This window comes from Gobius niger, assembly GCF_951799975.1.
Source record: "Gobius niger genome assembly, chromosome: 1".
NCBI classification, from domain to species: domain Eukaryota; kingdom Metazoa; phylum Chordata; class Actinopteri; order Gobiiformes; family Gobiidae; genus Gobius; species Gobius niger.
Genome location: NC_136852.1, coordinates 74,841,208 through 74,854,837, shown reverse-complemented (window position 1 = coordinate 74,854,837; position 13,630 = coordinate 74,841,208). Strand labels below are relative to the sequence as shown.

At 42.4% G+C, this 13,630-nt stretch overlaps 1 protein-coding gene across 1 annotated transcript in view; it reads left to right on the top strand.

The window, feature by feature from the left end:
• The first annotated feature begins 4,883 nt into the window (after nucleotides 1-4,883).
• The window catches only part of rasl10a (RAS-like, family 10, member A), a 44,538-nt gene continuing 35,791 nt past the window's right edge, over nucleotides 4,884-13,630 (top strand). Inside the window, 1 exon segment of the mRNA XM_079579836.1 lies at nucleotides 4,884-5,169. Within this exon segment, the coding sequence (XP_079435962.1) occupies nucleotides 4,954-5,169 (216 nt within the window). The 5' untranslated portion in view covers nucleotides 4,884-4,953.

Genomic DNA, 13,630 nt, shown 5'->3' with positions numbered 1-13,630 from the left:
CGGAACCACACACGCCTCCCCCCCCCCCCGCCCCCTCGCCCCCCCCCGCAGCTGTACCGAGAGAGAGCGAGGCCGCTGTGATTGGCCGAGCCGCGCTCCCGGGCACACGCCTGGCTGTGATTGGCTGCGCGGGGGTTGAAAGCGCAGCGGGAGGGGGCGCGCGTCTCCACTCGGTGCCTCTGCCTCCGGATGCCTTCACTGCCGCTGCGTGTGCACCGCCTGCCCGCCTCCTGCCGCCCCCCCCCCGGCCCTGACCGACGCTCCCCCCGCGGGCGCTCCTCATCAGGCGGAGGTCACGGACACGGCGTGATGGCGCGCGCGGGCTGCGGCAGCGAGTGACGCGCGCTCCGGACCCCACGAGCTCTGAGACATGCCGCGCGCGACGCTTCCACCCGGGGCTCGTCCTGTCCGCCCGCCGCCCCCCCCGGATCGCTCCGCTCGCCGTGGGATCGCGCCGCCGCTGGAGGCTCGTCCGTGCGGCTGTTGTTGACATGCCCCCCCCCCTCCGCTGCTCGTGTACCGGGACCTGGTGTTACTGCGGGGGGACCGACTGAGCGCCGCCGCGCGCCGTCCGCCACGTGAGGCAGAAGTGAGGCCGGTTTTTATTATTCTTATTATTATTGTGATTATTTGTCATTTCAGCTGCTTTTTGTTGCGCCTCCTCGCAGCCAATCAGAGGACACGGTTCTGGCGGAGGTTGTAGGCAGCGCACGTGACGGTGACGGGCTGGAGCTCATTATTCAGAGTCTCTTCTTTTATCTCCTTTTCCACACGCGTGTTCCCCGGATGTTGTAGTAGTTATTCACCTCTTAACTCCCGCCTGAACCGAGAGGATCTTTTCCCCTCACGTGATCACGTTTTTTTACATCATTTTTTTGTTGGGTAGTCGTGGTATTCAACTCATTTATGTCGCTTTTTAGTCATTTGTTTGTCAATTTTTATCAATTTTTTTCCATTTTTTAAATCACATTTTTGTCCAATTTTTTTTAATTTTTTTGTAATTTTTTGTCACATTTTTGTAGTTTTTTTCAAATCACATTTGTGTCTTTTTATGTTTTATTTTTTTCTATTTATTTTTTTCAAATTTTGTCAAATTTTTTTCATTTTTTTCATCACATTTTTGTCATTTTTTTTATTTTTTTGTCAATTTTGTATCTTTTTTTTTATTTTCATTTTTTGTCAAATTTTGTTGCATTTTTGTCATTTTTTTAATCACAGTTTTGTGTTGTTTTTTTTTTCATTTTTTGGTCAATTTTTTATATTTTTTTTGTAATTTTTTTGGTCAAATTTTGTCATTTTTTTGTCTTTTTTTTTTTTTTTTAAATGTCATATTTTTGTCATTTTTTCACAATTTTGTCAAATTTTTGTTTTTGTTTTTTCTAAATTTTTTTGTCAAATTTTTGTCCTTTTTTTCCATTCTTTTGGTCAATTTTTTTTATTTTTTTGGTCATATTTTGTCACATTTTTGTCATTTTTTCGTCCATTTTTTGTCAATTTCTTTTGACATTTTTGTGACATTTTTTCCACTTTTTCCATCCATTTTTCGTCACTTTTTCATCCATGTTTTCTCACTTTTTTGTCACATTTCCATCATTGTTTTCGTCTCAGTTTTGTTGCTATTTTCACACCTTTTTTCCAGAAGCTTTTGGATTGGGGTAAAGCCAAACTGGAGAAAAAGTGCTCGGTTCAGGCGGGAGTTAAGGGGTTAAACACTCTGTTGGATCGATGCTCCTCCCACGTGACATCACAAGCTCTGAGGAGCTCGTTCCTCTTGAGAACATCGTTATAAGAATTCTATGGTGGTAACTATGGTACCCGTCACAAATCCACATCTGTGTCTGAAGTGTCTCGGGTGACCAGATTTCTTCAGTCTTTCCTCGTGATGGATAAACCCTTTAACCCCTGAGCCCCCCCCGAGGTTCCCTGGTTCACACAAATGTAAAAACTGTTTGGAAAAAGTGATGAAAAAGCAACAAAAAGAGCCGTCCCTCCCTCGCTCTGCTGATCCGACAGGTCTGAAGCTCAGCAGGGAAACAGCAGGGGGCCTGGGGGAGGGAGGGAGTGGTGGGAGGGGCCGATGGCACAGACTGGTCCCCTTGCCTCAGTCAGTCTACCCCAGGGCAGCTGTGACTGAGTAATGCACCAAACTGTAAAGTGTCGCCAAAGCTGTTCTTACATCTGAGGCGTGACCAGTGTGGCGGTCCCAACAAGACACCCTCCCCCTGGGACACCCTGCCCCTGGGACACCCTCCCCCTGGGACACCCTCCCTCTAGAATCAGGGGCGGACTGGCCACATGTAAATTTTGACAAAAAATGGACAAAAATGTGACAAAATTTGACCAAAAAATTACAAAAAATGGACAAAAAAATTACAAAAATGTGATAAAAATGTGACAAAAAATGACTAAAAAAAAACAAAAAAAGTAAAAAAAAAGACCAAAATAAAGACAAAAATGTGATTTAAAAAAATACAAAACGTGATAAAAATGTGACAAAGAAATGACAAAAAATGGACAAAAAAATGACAAAAATGTGATAAAAATTTTTACAAAAATGTGACAAAATTGGACAAAAAAATGACAAAAATGTGATAAAAAATTGTCAAAAGATGAAAAAAAAGGGAATAAAAAGACAAAAATGTGATTTAAAAAAAATTACAAAAAAATGACAAAAATGTGACAAAATTGGACAAAAAAAATGACAAAAATGTGATAAAAAAATAAATAAATAATAATGACAAAAATGTGATAAAAATGTGACAAAAAAATTACAAAAAATTGTAATTCCAGATTTTGACTGGCCACATGTAAATCCAGATTTTAAATCCAGATTAAAGACTCATCTCTTCAAACTTGCTTGTAATACTTAGAACACACTGAATTGTGTCTAGGTTGTAATTATTTGGTGTTTTTTAAATGTTTTTTATCTTTCTGTGAAGCACTTTGGTCCTCCTGGTGTGGCTGTAAAGTGCGATATAAATAAACTTTGATCGATTGATTGATTGATTGACATGTCACAGAAAGGCCACTGGCTCTGGGGCCGCCGCTCTGGCCTCTCAGTTTTCTCCTTTTGGTAGAGTTGAGCTGGGGGACAGGTGCTCGGTTCATGTGGGGGTGAAGAGGTTCAAGTCTCGTCATTGACCTTCACGTGATCCAAAGACTTTGATTTTCAAGCTTTGGGTCATATTGTCCATAAACCGGGACACCTGGGCCAGAACCTGTAAAACTGGGCCGGGGGGCAAAGGCCTCAAACTGGGACATCTGGTCACCCTGTTTTACTTTGGTCAGAAATGTGTAGTCGATGACGATAAACTGAAGCCGCTCCTGCCTCGGGCAACGTTAAACCAAACGGTCACAAGAGTTTAAGTTCGACCTGTTTCAGAAAAAGGAAAGTATCCCTTTAAAGCAGGAACTGAAAATGTTGTTGGTCCCGGGACGGCACTAAGGGGAGAGACTTGTTTCAGCTTTTTTAAACCAACATTTATTCATTTTCCTCACTATTTTTTTTCCAATGTTTCCAATGTTTGCCTCATTTCTCCCAAATTTTTTAAATATTATATTTCCCACATTTTTCTTGTTTTCCCAATTTTTTCCCTCATTTTTATGACTAATATTTCCTCCATTTTTTCCTCAGATTATTCCGCTTTTTGTTGCACATCTGGACAGCTCCACTTTGCAGATGTTTCTGGTTCTAGACGACGAATAATTTAGTATCAGGAAATCTGCTGCTTTTTGTCTTTTAAACGAATAAACCAAAAGACAAAAGTCCCCATTAAAGCGCCCCCTGCTGGAACACGGACACATTTCACAGAAGCGTCGTACATTTTATATTTTCAAAATTGCCAAAAATATCGGCCAAAAATATCGGCCAAAAATATCGGCCAAAAATATCGGCCAAAGTATTAGCCAAAAATATCGGACAAAAATATCGCACAAAAATATCGCACAAAAATATCGGCCAAAGTATTAGCCAAAAATATCGGACAAAAATATCGGACAAAAATATCGGACAAAAAACATTATCCAAAAATATCGCACAAAAATATCGCACAAAAATATCGCACAAAAATATCGGACAAAAATATCGGCCAAAAATATCAGCCAAAAATATCGGACAAAAATATCGGACAAAAATATTAGCCAAAAATATCAGCCAAAAATATCGGCCAAAAATATCAGCCAAAAATATCGGCCAAAAATATCGGCCAAAAATATCAGCCACAAATATTAGCCAAAAATATCGGACAAAAATATCGGCCAAAAATATCGGACAAAAATATCGGCCAAAAATATCGGCCAAAAATATTAACCAAAAATATCGGACAAAAATATCCGCCAAAAATATCGGACAAAAATATCGGCCATAAATATCAGACAAAAATATCGGCCAAAAATCTTAGCCAAAAATAACATCGGCCATAAATATCGGCCATAAATATCGGCCAAAAATATCGGCCAAAAATATCAGACAAAAATAGACAAAAACATCGGCCATAAATATCGGCCATAAATATCGCCCAAAAAATATCAGACAAAAATATCGGTGGTGCATTTTGGCATCGGTTTATCAAAATCCACCCTGGTTAACCTCTAGTTACTCTACCCGGATATTCAGTATATGAGTATTTTAGCCCCTCCCCTCGAAGCCAAGGGGAGGGGCTTCTAAATTCCAAGACGTCGGACCAAGGATCATCAGAACATTTAATATTCTGTAAAGGAAGGAAGTTTATTTGTAGAAACAACTCGGGTAAAAACATCTGTCCAAGTTCGTGTCCAAGGCTGTCGTTGTTTCTAAGTCTGTGCTTGAGTTTAAATGTGCTGAGTACTAGTTTAGTAGAATATTGTACTGATGTCTGTCCCCCCCCCCCCCTCGTCAGAGCCCCTCCTCCTCCAGCCCCGTGTTGTGGACCGCGGCGTGCTTGGCTCCGCCCATGGTGCCGAGGAGCTCCAGGGATGGTGGAGACTCTGAGTATCGCGGTGATCGGCGCTCCCGGCGTGGGCAAGACCTCCATAATCCGCCAGTTCATCTACCAGGACTTCAGCGAGGCCTACACGCCCACGCGCGCCCGCTACGTGTACCGGCCCGCGGTCATCCTCAACGGGGCCATGTACGAGCTCAAGGTGCTGGACGTGCCGCCCATCTCCGCCTTCCCCTCCAGCTCCAGCCAGGTGGGTCCGGGGGGCGAGGGGGCTGAGGGTCAGGGGGACGGGGGGTCGGAGAGTCAGAGGGTCAGAGGGTCAGAGGGTCAGAGAGTCAGGGGGACAGGGGGTCCTCAACGGGGCCATGTACGAGCTCAAGGTGCTGGACGTGCCGCCCATCTCCGCCTTCCCCTCCAGCTCCAGCCAGGTGGGTCCGAGGGGCGGGGGGGCTGAGGGTCAGGGGGTCTGAGGGTCTGAGAGTCTGAGAGTCTGAGGGTCAGGGGGTCCGAGGGTCTGAGGGTCTGAGGGTCCTCAACGGGGCCATGTACGAGCTCAAGGTGCTGGACGTGCCGCCCATCTCCGCCTTCCCCTCCAGCTCCAGCCAGGTGGGTCTGAGGGGCGGGGGGGCAGAGGGTCAGGGGGTCAGGGGGTCAGAGGGTCTGAGGGTCGGAGGGTCAGGGGGTCAAGAGGGTCAGAGCAGGTTCATGTCCGAGACCCTGAGGGTGGAGGTCAGGGACTCATCCACACAAATGTTGATCTTTATTTGGAAGTGACCGGATTCACAAACCTGCTACGTTTGTTCTGAACATTGTCTTTTTTGGACAAGTTTCAGAGAAAACACTTGAGTTCTTCAGATGTTGTGCTTCAGAATGAGCTGCAGAATGTTCTCCATATTCACTAAGGTTCTAGATGTTTCTCGGTTCCTCTGAGGTCGAGGGAGTCGAGACCTCACTCTTTCCGATGTAAAAAGCGAGAAGTCTCGATGACTTTCAGAGAATTCGTCGCCTGTTTCCGGTGCCATTTCGGCCTTTAGGCGATATTGTAAAATCCCTAAATATCGAGCCGATATATCGGCTTAGTATGAACTCGGTTTAAACGCACTGATGTTTTTGTTTGGTGTGAATCGTCCCGCTGGTCTGAGCGAGACCGTCAGGGCGGGACATCAGTGGTTCCCGTTCTAACAGGTAAAGGGTTCGTGACCCCCCCAGTTCCCCCCCCGGGTCACACCGTGAGGAACAGAAGCCTGAATCACTCTTAAAAAACAAAGAAAATATAATTCATCATGACTAAAATAACAGCACTGCTCCAGTCAAATATTATATTTTACTGTTGGCTTATAAAAATATCTTTATTTTATCTGCGTGATCTGGCGACCCCCAGTTTTGTCTCGTGACCCCCCGGTTGAGAACCACTGGTCTGACAGAACCCACTCGGTGCTCGGGCTGAGAAAATCTGTTTCAATTAAAAATCCAGTTGTTAAATCAAATCGATTTCACAATTCTTCATAAACATTTTTCTTTTTTCGGATGTTTAAAAATGGGCTTGTCGATGCTCTTTAACCTCTAAACCTCCGCATGAACTGAGCACATTTTCTCATATCTGACTTTACCCAAATCTAAAAGCTTCTTGGGGGAAAAAAAAGTCAAACTACACTGTAAAAAGTAATTAACTAGATTAGTATAAACATCTCAACTGGATTATTTCACTTGTTCTGAGATGTTTCTGACTCGTTTCGATACATTTCGTCCTTATTTCAGGTCATTTTCTTTGCCAATGGGGAAAGAAAAACGGTCTTATCTCATTGGCAATTTTACTTTCTTATTTCAAGCGAGATTTACCCTAGAACTGGTCTGGTCTTTCTGTTCTGCTGTTTGAATTAAATTTAAATAACATGGGTGTAAAGTACGGTTCATTTCCCCGTGTGGAAAAGCAGCTCATTATCAGGGAAGTGAATAAGTTTCCACCATCTCCCTCTGGGCCTGAACTTCCACTCTGACCCTGGAGAACAGACTTCCACAGCGTGTGCGGCTCAGAGACCTCATCTCCAACACAGACCTCATCTCCTCCACCATCAGCCCCGGCGTCCCCCAAGGCTGTGTGTTACGCCCACTTCTGTCCTGTCAGAGTAGTCATGCGCCGGGTCCTTATGTCGGCTTAAACATGCAGGGATTCTTATCCATATCGAGCACATTTTCTCCAGTTTGGCTTTACCCCAATCCAAAAGCTTCTGGACAAAAAGGTGTGGAAATAGCAACAAAACTGAGACGAAAACAATGATGGAAATGTGACAAAAAAGTGACGAAAAAAGTGCAGAAAAATGGTTGACAAAATTACAAAAAATTGATACAAATGTGACAAAATATGACAAAAAAATGACCAAAAAAAAGATTTAAAAAAGAGACTAAAATGTGACAAAATTTGACCAAAAAATGACCAAAAAATACAAAAATGTGACAAAAAAAACCAAAAATGTGACAAAAAAAAACAAAAAAACAAAAATGTGACAAAATTTGACAAAAAAAAATACAAAAAATTGATAAAAATGTGACAAAATATGACCAAAAAATGACCAAAAAATACAAAAAATATGACCAAAAAAATGATAAAAAAGTGACGAAAAATGGATGACAAAGTGGCAAAAATAACACAGGAAATTGACCAAAAATGTGACAAAAAAATTACAAAAAAAAGATTAAGAAATGACAAAAATGTGACAAAAATGTGACAAAAATGTGACAAAAATTTGACAAATAATGAAAAAAAAAAAGACAAAAGAGTTGAATACCCAACAAAAAAAGATGGAAAAAAATCTGATAACGTGAGGATAAAGATCCTCTCGGTTCAGGCTGGAGTTAAGAGGTCAAAGCTGTTATTACCCGGTCACTGTTGGAGAATCAGGTTCTTGTTACCGGGAAACAGCGTTTATATGTCACATGACCAAAGACAGAACCTCCTGATAACAAGGGGAACCTGGAGAACCTGGAGCCGCCGTGTTGGACCCGCCGGCTCGGACCGTCGGGAAGTCGGGCTGGGTCTGTGTGGAGCCGCGTAAAGCCCGCGTGAAGCTGACCTTTGTCCGATGTCAGCGAGCGTCTCCTCGCACGCGCCGTAGTGCCGCCTCTCCGCCTGCTGTCCCGCTAGTTGCCATGGCGATGCGGAGTCTTGGAGACGAGCGGCGTGAGCGGCGGACTCCCCCGGCTCGCGGAGGAACGCCAGCTCGCTCCGTTATTTGTAAACACGGGGGTCTCCTCGCCGTCAGCTGCCGGAGGAGCGAGCGCCTTCACAAACATCTGTCCCCAGGGTCCCCAAACAAGGCCCCACAAACATCTGTGCCGGCGCCAGGGTCCCCGAACAAGGCCCCATCGGCCCCTTGTTTACCTTTAACTCTGGGGTTTCTCTGATTAGACACTCTTTATTTAGCTCATAATACGAACACCAACATGGAACCCGATCCATGTCGCTCGTTTCCTCCTTCACATCTTAGTTTTCACGTCAGAGAATAAAAAAGACTAAACTGACCCCGCACGATTTTTATTTTATGACGTTTTGTTGCGAGAGAACATCGTCTCTTGGTTTGGTCATTTAAAAAACAAAGCTACACTTGGCTGAGCTGTTTTGTTTGTGTTTTTTAATCCCACACATCATTCATCCCGGCCCATTGTGCATGTTTTTAGTGGTAGGGGAGACACGAGTACCCGGAGGAAACCTACGCAGACACAGGGAGAACAAACTCCACACAGAAAGGCCCCGTCCAGGTGGGAATCGAACCCTGGACCTTCATGCTGTGAAGCGAGAGCACTAACCGCTGAGCCACCGCGCCGTTCACAGCTGGTTTTCTCTAAATGACAAAAAATTGACAAAATATGACAAAAATGTGATAAAATATGACAAAAAAAATACAAAAATGTGATAAAAATTTGACCAAAAAAATGACGAAAAATTGATTAAAAATGGACCAAAAAATTACAAAAATGTGACAAAAACTGACAAAAAAATACAAAAATGTGACAAAAATGTGATAAAAATTTGACCAAAAAAATGACCAAAAATTGATTAAAAATGGATGAGAAAATGACAAAAATGTGAGAAAATATGACAAAAAATACAAAAAAATGACAAAAATTTGACAAAATTTGACCCAAAAAAATGACAAAAAATGGACAAAAAAAATACAAAAATGTGATAAAAAGTTGACCAAAAAAATGACGAAAAATTGATTAAAAATGGACAAAAAAATAACAAAAATGTGACAAAATATGACAAAAAAATACAAAAAAATGACAAAAATGTGACAAAATTTGACCAAAAAAATGACTAAAAATTGATTAAAAATGGACAAAAAAATGACAAATATTTGACCAAAAAAATGACTAAAAATTGACGAAAAAATTGACTAAAAAATGACAAATATTTGACAAATAAATGACACAAAAGTTACAAAAAAGAGTTGAATACCCAACAAAAAAACGATGGAATAAAAATCTGATAACGTGAGGGAAAAGATCCTCTCGGTTCAGGCGGGAGTTCAGAGGTTAAAGCTGTTGGAGAATCAGGTTCTTGTTACCGGGAAACGGCGTTTATATGTCACATGACCAAAGACAGAACCTCCTGATAATAAGGGGAAGCTGGAGCCGCCGTGTTGGACCCGCAGGCTCGGACCGTCAGGAAGTCGGGCTGGCTTTTGTTCCACTTTAGCTCCTACAGACTCAGAACTTTACCGACTTGGACTTCACAAGATTAGATACTAACTAATTCCCAGCCTGATTTATTCAGCTTTGAACCAAAAATAAAACAGGGCAATATTTGAGATTTTACGGATGTTTTCACGTTTTTCATTAGACCAGATCCAAAATCCAAAATCTCTGTAACTAAAATGTCACAAAATAAAACCATATATTTAAAGACAAAATGGACTTTTTCAAGCTTTCCATCATGTTATTCCGTCACTCCCTCATTAAAAACATGGCTGAAGTGTTGCCTTGGCACATTCACGTATTTCTGAGTAATCTGTAAAAACTCTGATGGCGGCCATTTTAGGGATAGGTTTGCCTGAGTCCTCCTAGGAACGCCCCCACCTCCTGGAGACGCCTCCGAGCCGAGTAACCAACCACTGCTCCTCAGCAGAACCCCCTCCCCACTGATGCCACAGACAGCGTGTGGAGGGCAGTGTTGGGAAAGTTCATTTTCTACATGAACTAGTTCAAAGTTCAGTTCACAAATTTCAAAATGAACTAGTTCGTTCATAGTTCATAATTGTTTAAAGTAAATAGTTCGTTCATAGTTCCAAAAATGAACTAGTTCATAGTTCTTTTTTTTGTTTTTGTTTTTTGCTGCAAGCTATTATTGAGGCATGAAAACGGATCGGGGTGAAAAAGGTGAGAAGTATATTTCCCCCTTAAAGCAACGATCTTCAGAATTTTGAGATGCATTTTTGCCAACCTTGGGAGAGCTGGAGAAAGTTGAGCCAGTTCAGCCATGAGTCAAAAATATTATGGCCTCCTCACTTAGTGTTAAAGCTCTTTCATGTCAGCCTGTCACTGTTTTATGAGTGGATTTTGGATATCTTTGCTGATCATGTTTTATTTTATTTGTATTATTATTATTATTTTTAGTTTAATTGGAAAATTCTTAGTGGAAAATGAGGCTACAAATATTGAATTGCATGTGTGTTAATTTGGTAAACTAATCATGTGAATAAGATTGTTTTAGGAGCTAATTTGTAGTTAAAAAACTCCACATTGTGGCTTTATGCAAATGAGTGCGCACCGCGGAGCAGAGGGAAAGGGAGACTCGCTTCGTAACCTCACACTGTGGCTGTTGCGGGCACCGTGCACAGGTTGCCGGTGTGCAGGGCCTGTGCCAGGGCCATAAACAGCCGAGTTCACCGCCACAGAACTGGACACAGTCGGGCTCTTGGCGCGGGGGCGGAGCTGAACGGAGCGAGCTACACCGTGGACCCGCCAGAGTTTAGAGCCGCTGGTAAACTCTGACGGCGCGGCGGGGTTTTATAATCACCGATATAAGAAATCTGGCACCATAATGAACGAACGTAAAAAGAACGAGAAATGCCGTTCACAGACACCAGAATGAACGCGTTCATGGTTTCGTTCATCAGGCAGTAACACTGTGCGTTCAGTGTTCAGTTCACCCAAAATATGAACGCGTTCATGAACTTTCGTTCAATGAACGCGTTCAGGTACATCACTGGTGGAGGGGGCGTGTCGGAAAAGCTCAGAGGTTCTTAAAGAGACAGACGCCTATTTCAAGACATTCACTACAGCCATTTTGAGAGAGACATTTTATACAAGGCAGTTATTCTAATTTACTGCATTTACAGACCAACAGAAGGTTTGTCATCATTGTAGTGTGATATAGACTGGTGCTATGGGACTGACAAAAGCACAAACACCCCCTCTCTAAATCTGGGTTTATCCATTAGTTCTATTATTTTGTTGCTGAAAATATCTACATTTTTTCCATTATTATGAACAAAATGCCTTATTTTTATATGAAAACATAAAATGACAGAAAACTTTTCTTATATTTATATCAGTGACGTTGAAATCTCTAAATATATTTCTTTTCCCTCTTCACCTGGAGTGTCTCGCATTACATGACGTCGGCCTCCCCCAGGGCTGCCCTTTGTCACCTGTACTTTTCCTCTGAGTACAGATGGAAACACTTCAGTACTTTTACTCAAGTGACTTAAGTTACTTTTTATTTTATTTTATTTCTTTAAGTTTATTTGAATAGGGACAAGTATGTCACATAAACACATAATACATAGTTAAAACACATATAATAATACAGCACAACACTATATAAACACAGCAGAGCAGACGGTCAGCGGTCACATTTCTGACCTCTGATTAAAAAGTCTTTAAGTTTGTGTTTGACGCCCCCTGCAGGTCAGGGGGTGAACAGTTCCAGGCTTTAGTGCCTCGTACAGAGAAAGCTGATTGTCCAAATGAAGTGTTTTGCTTCGGGATCTGATAGTTCCCGTTCTGAGCTCCTCTAGTCCTTGAACCCACAGCCCTGAGTGGAACTATACACTCACTCAAGACCTGTGGGGCTGGTTCGAACATTTATGCATCAGCTATCAGTTACTGGAGTACGGTAATATCTGACCAGTATTATCTGTACTTTTACTCCAGTAATGAACTGAAGTACTTAGGCCTGCGCTGGTACACTGTTGTACTACAGTTACTGCAGTTGAGAATCACAGACGGGCTGAGATGAAAGGACGTGATATTTCAGACGCTCATGTTGTTGGCGCTGAGCTAAAGGAAAGCTCTTAATCTGCATCAGGCTGTGGAGTCAGAAAACATTTGTTCCTGACGGAGAGAGAACGAGAACTGCCATGTTTTTATTCCTAGAGTCGTGTTTGGGACTTTCGCACAGAGATGGTAAGAAACATTTTAAAACGGCCGGTGATTTTTCCAAGAGGGCTGAGGTGCAACAGAAACAAACTTGGCCCCAAGACTAATCCCTGAGGAACACCATAAAACAAAGACTTCAGACATAGTGTTATTTATACACACAGAGAATGTTCTGTTGGTCAAATAGGACGTCAGCCACTTCAGGACCAGATGTTCCAAAGTCAGTGCTGAGTCTCTGTAGCAACAGTTTATGATCTACAGCAGTGGTTCTCAACCTTCTGGAGACGCGACCCCCCTTATAACAGTTAAAGGGTCTCGTGAACCCCCTCCCTGGTCACATCGTGAGACATAGGCACATTAGTCGACGTAATTCTTTAACCTCTGAACTCCCGCCTGAACCGAGAGGATCTTTTTCATCACGTCATCAGATTTTTTTTCCATCATTTTTTTTGTTGGGTAAATGGGTCATTTTTGTAACTTTTTTGTCATTTTTTCGTCCATTTTTTTTAATCACATTTTTGTCAAATTTTTGTCATTTTTTTGTCACATTTTCATTGTTTTCGTCTCAGTTTTGTCGCTATTTTCACAGCTGTTTTCCTGAAGCTTTTGGATTGGGGTAAAGCCAAACTGGAGAAAATGTGCTCGGTTCAGGGTTAAGGGGTTAAAGAACAAAGAAAAAAAACAAATGGCTAAAGTAAAATTCATCAAATTACGTTCAAATAATAGCACGCACATGCTACAATAAAATATTAGATTATATGCTAATAAAAAGATGTATATTTTACCTACAGATTCTCCCCAACACCCCTTGGGGGTCCCGACCCCCAGGTTGAGAACCACTGATTTACAGCATCAAAAGCAGTCTCAGTACAGTGTGTCTTATATAATGGGGGAAATCGGGAATATATTGGTACTCAAAAATGGAGTGTGTCTCATGTGTGTCTCATGTGTGTCTCATGTGTGTCTCATGTGTGTCTCATGTGTGTCTCATGTGTGTCTCATGTGTGTCTCATGTGTGTCTCATGTGTGTCTCATGTGTGTCTCATGTGTGTCTCCTGTGTGTCTCATGTAGGGCTGGGCACCGTTCGTTTTTCAATACCACTACTTTAGCGATACCTGCTTTTCGGTACCAGTGCCTTAACGGTACTTTTTTCGATACCTATGTTATTTTAATTGAGTTAAAATAATGTGCAGGAAAAGTCTGGTTCAGGAGGAAGTCCAAACATCAGAAAACTGGAGCAGCAGCGTCACCTGGAGCTTCATGTTTTGAGCAGAATTCCCACTAAAGCCGTGATAAAAAGAGAGTTGGGACATTATTCCCTCCTGAGCTG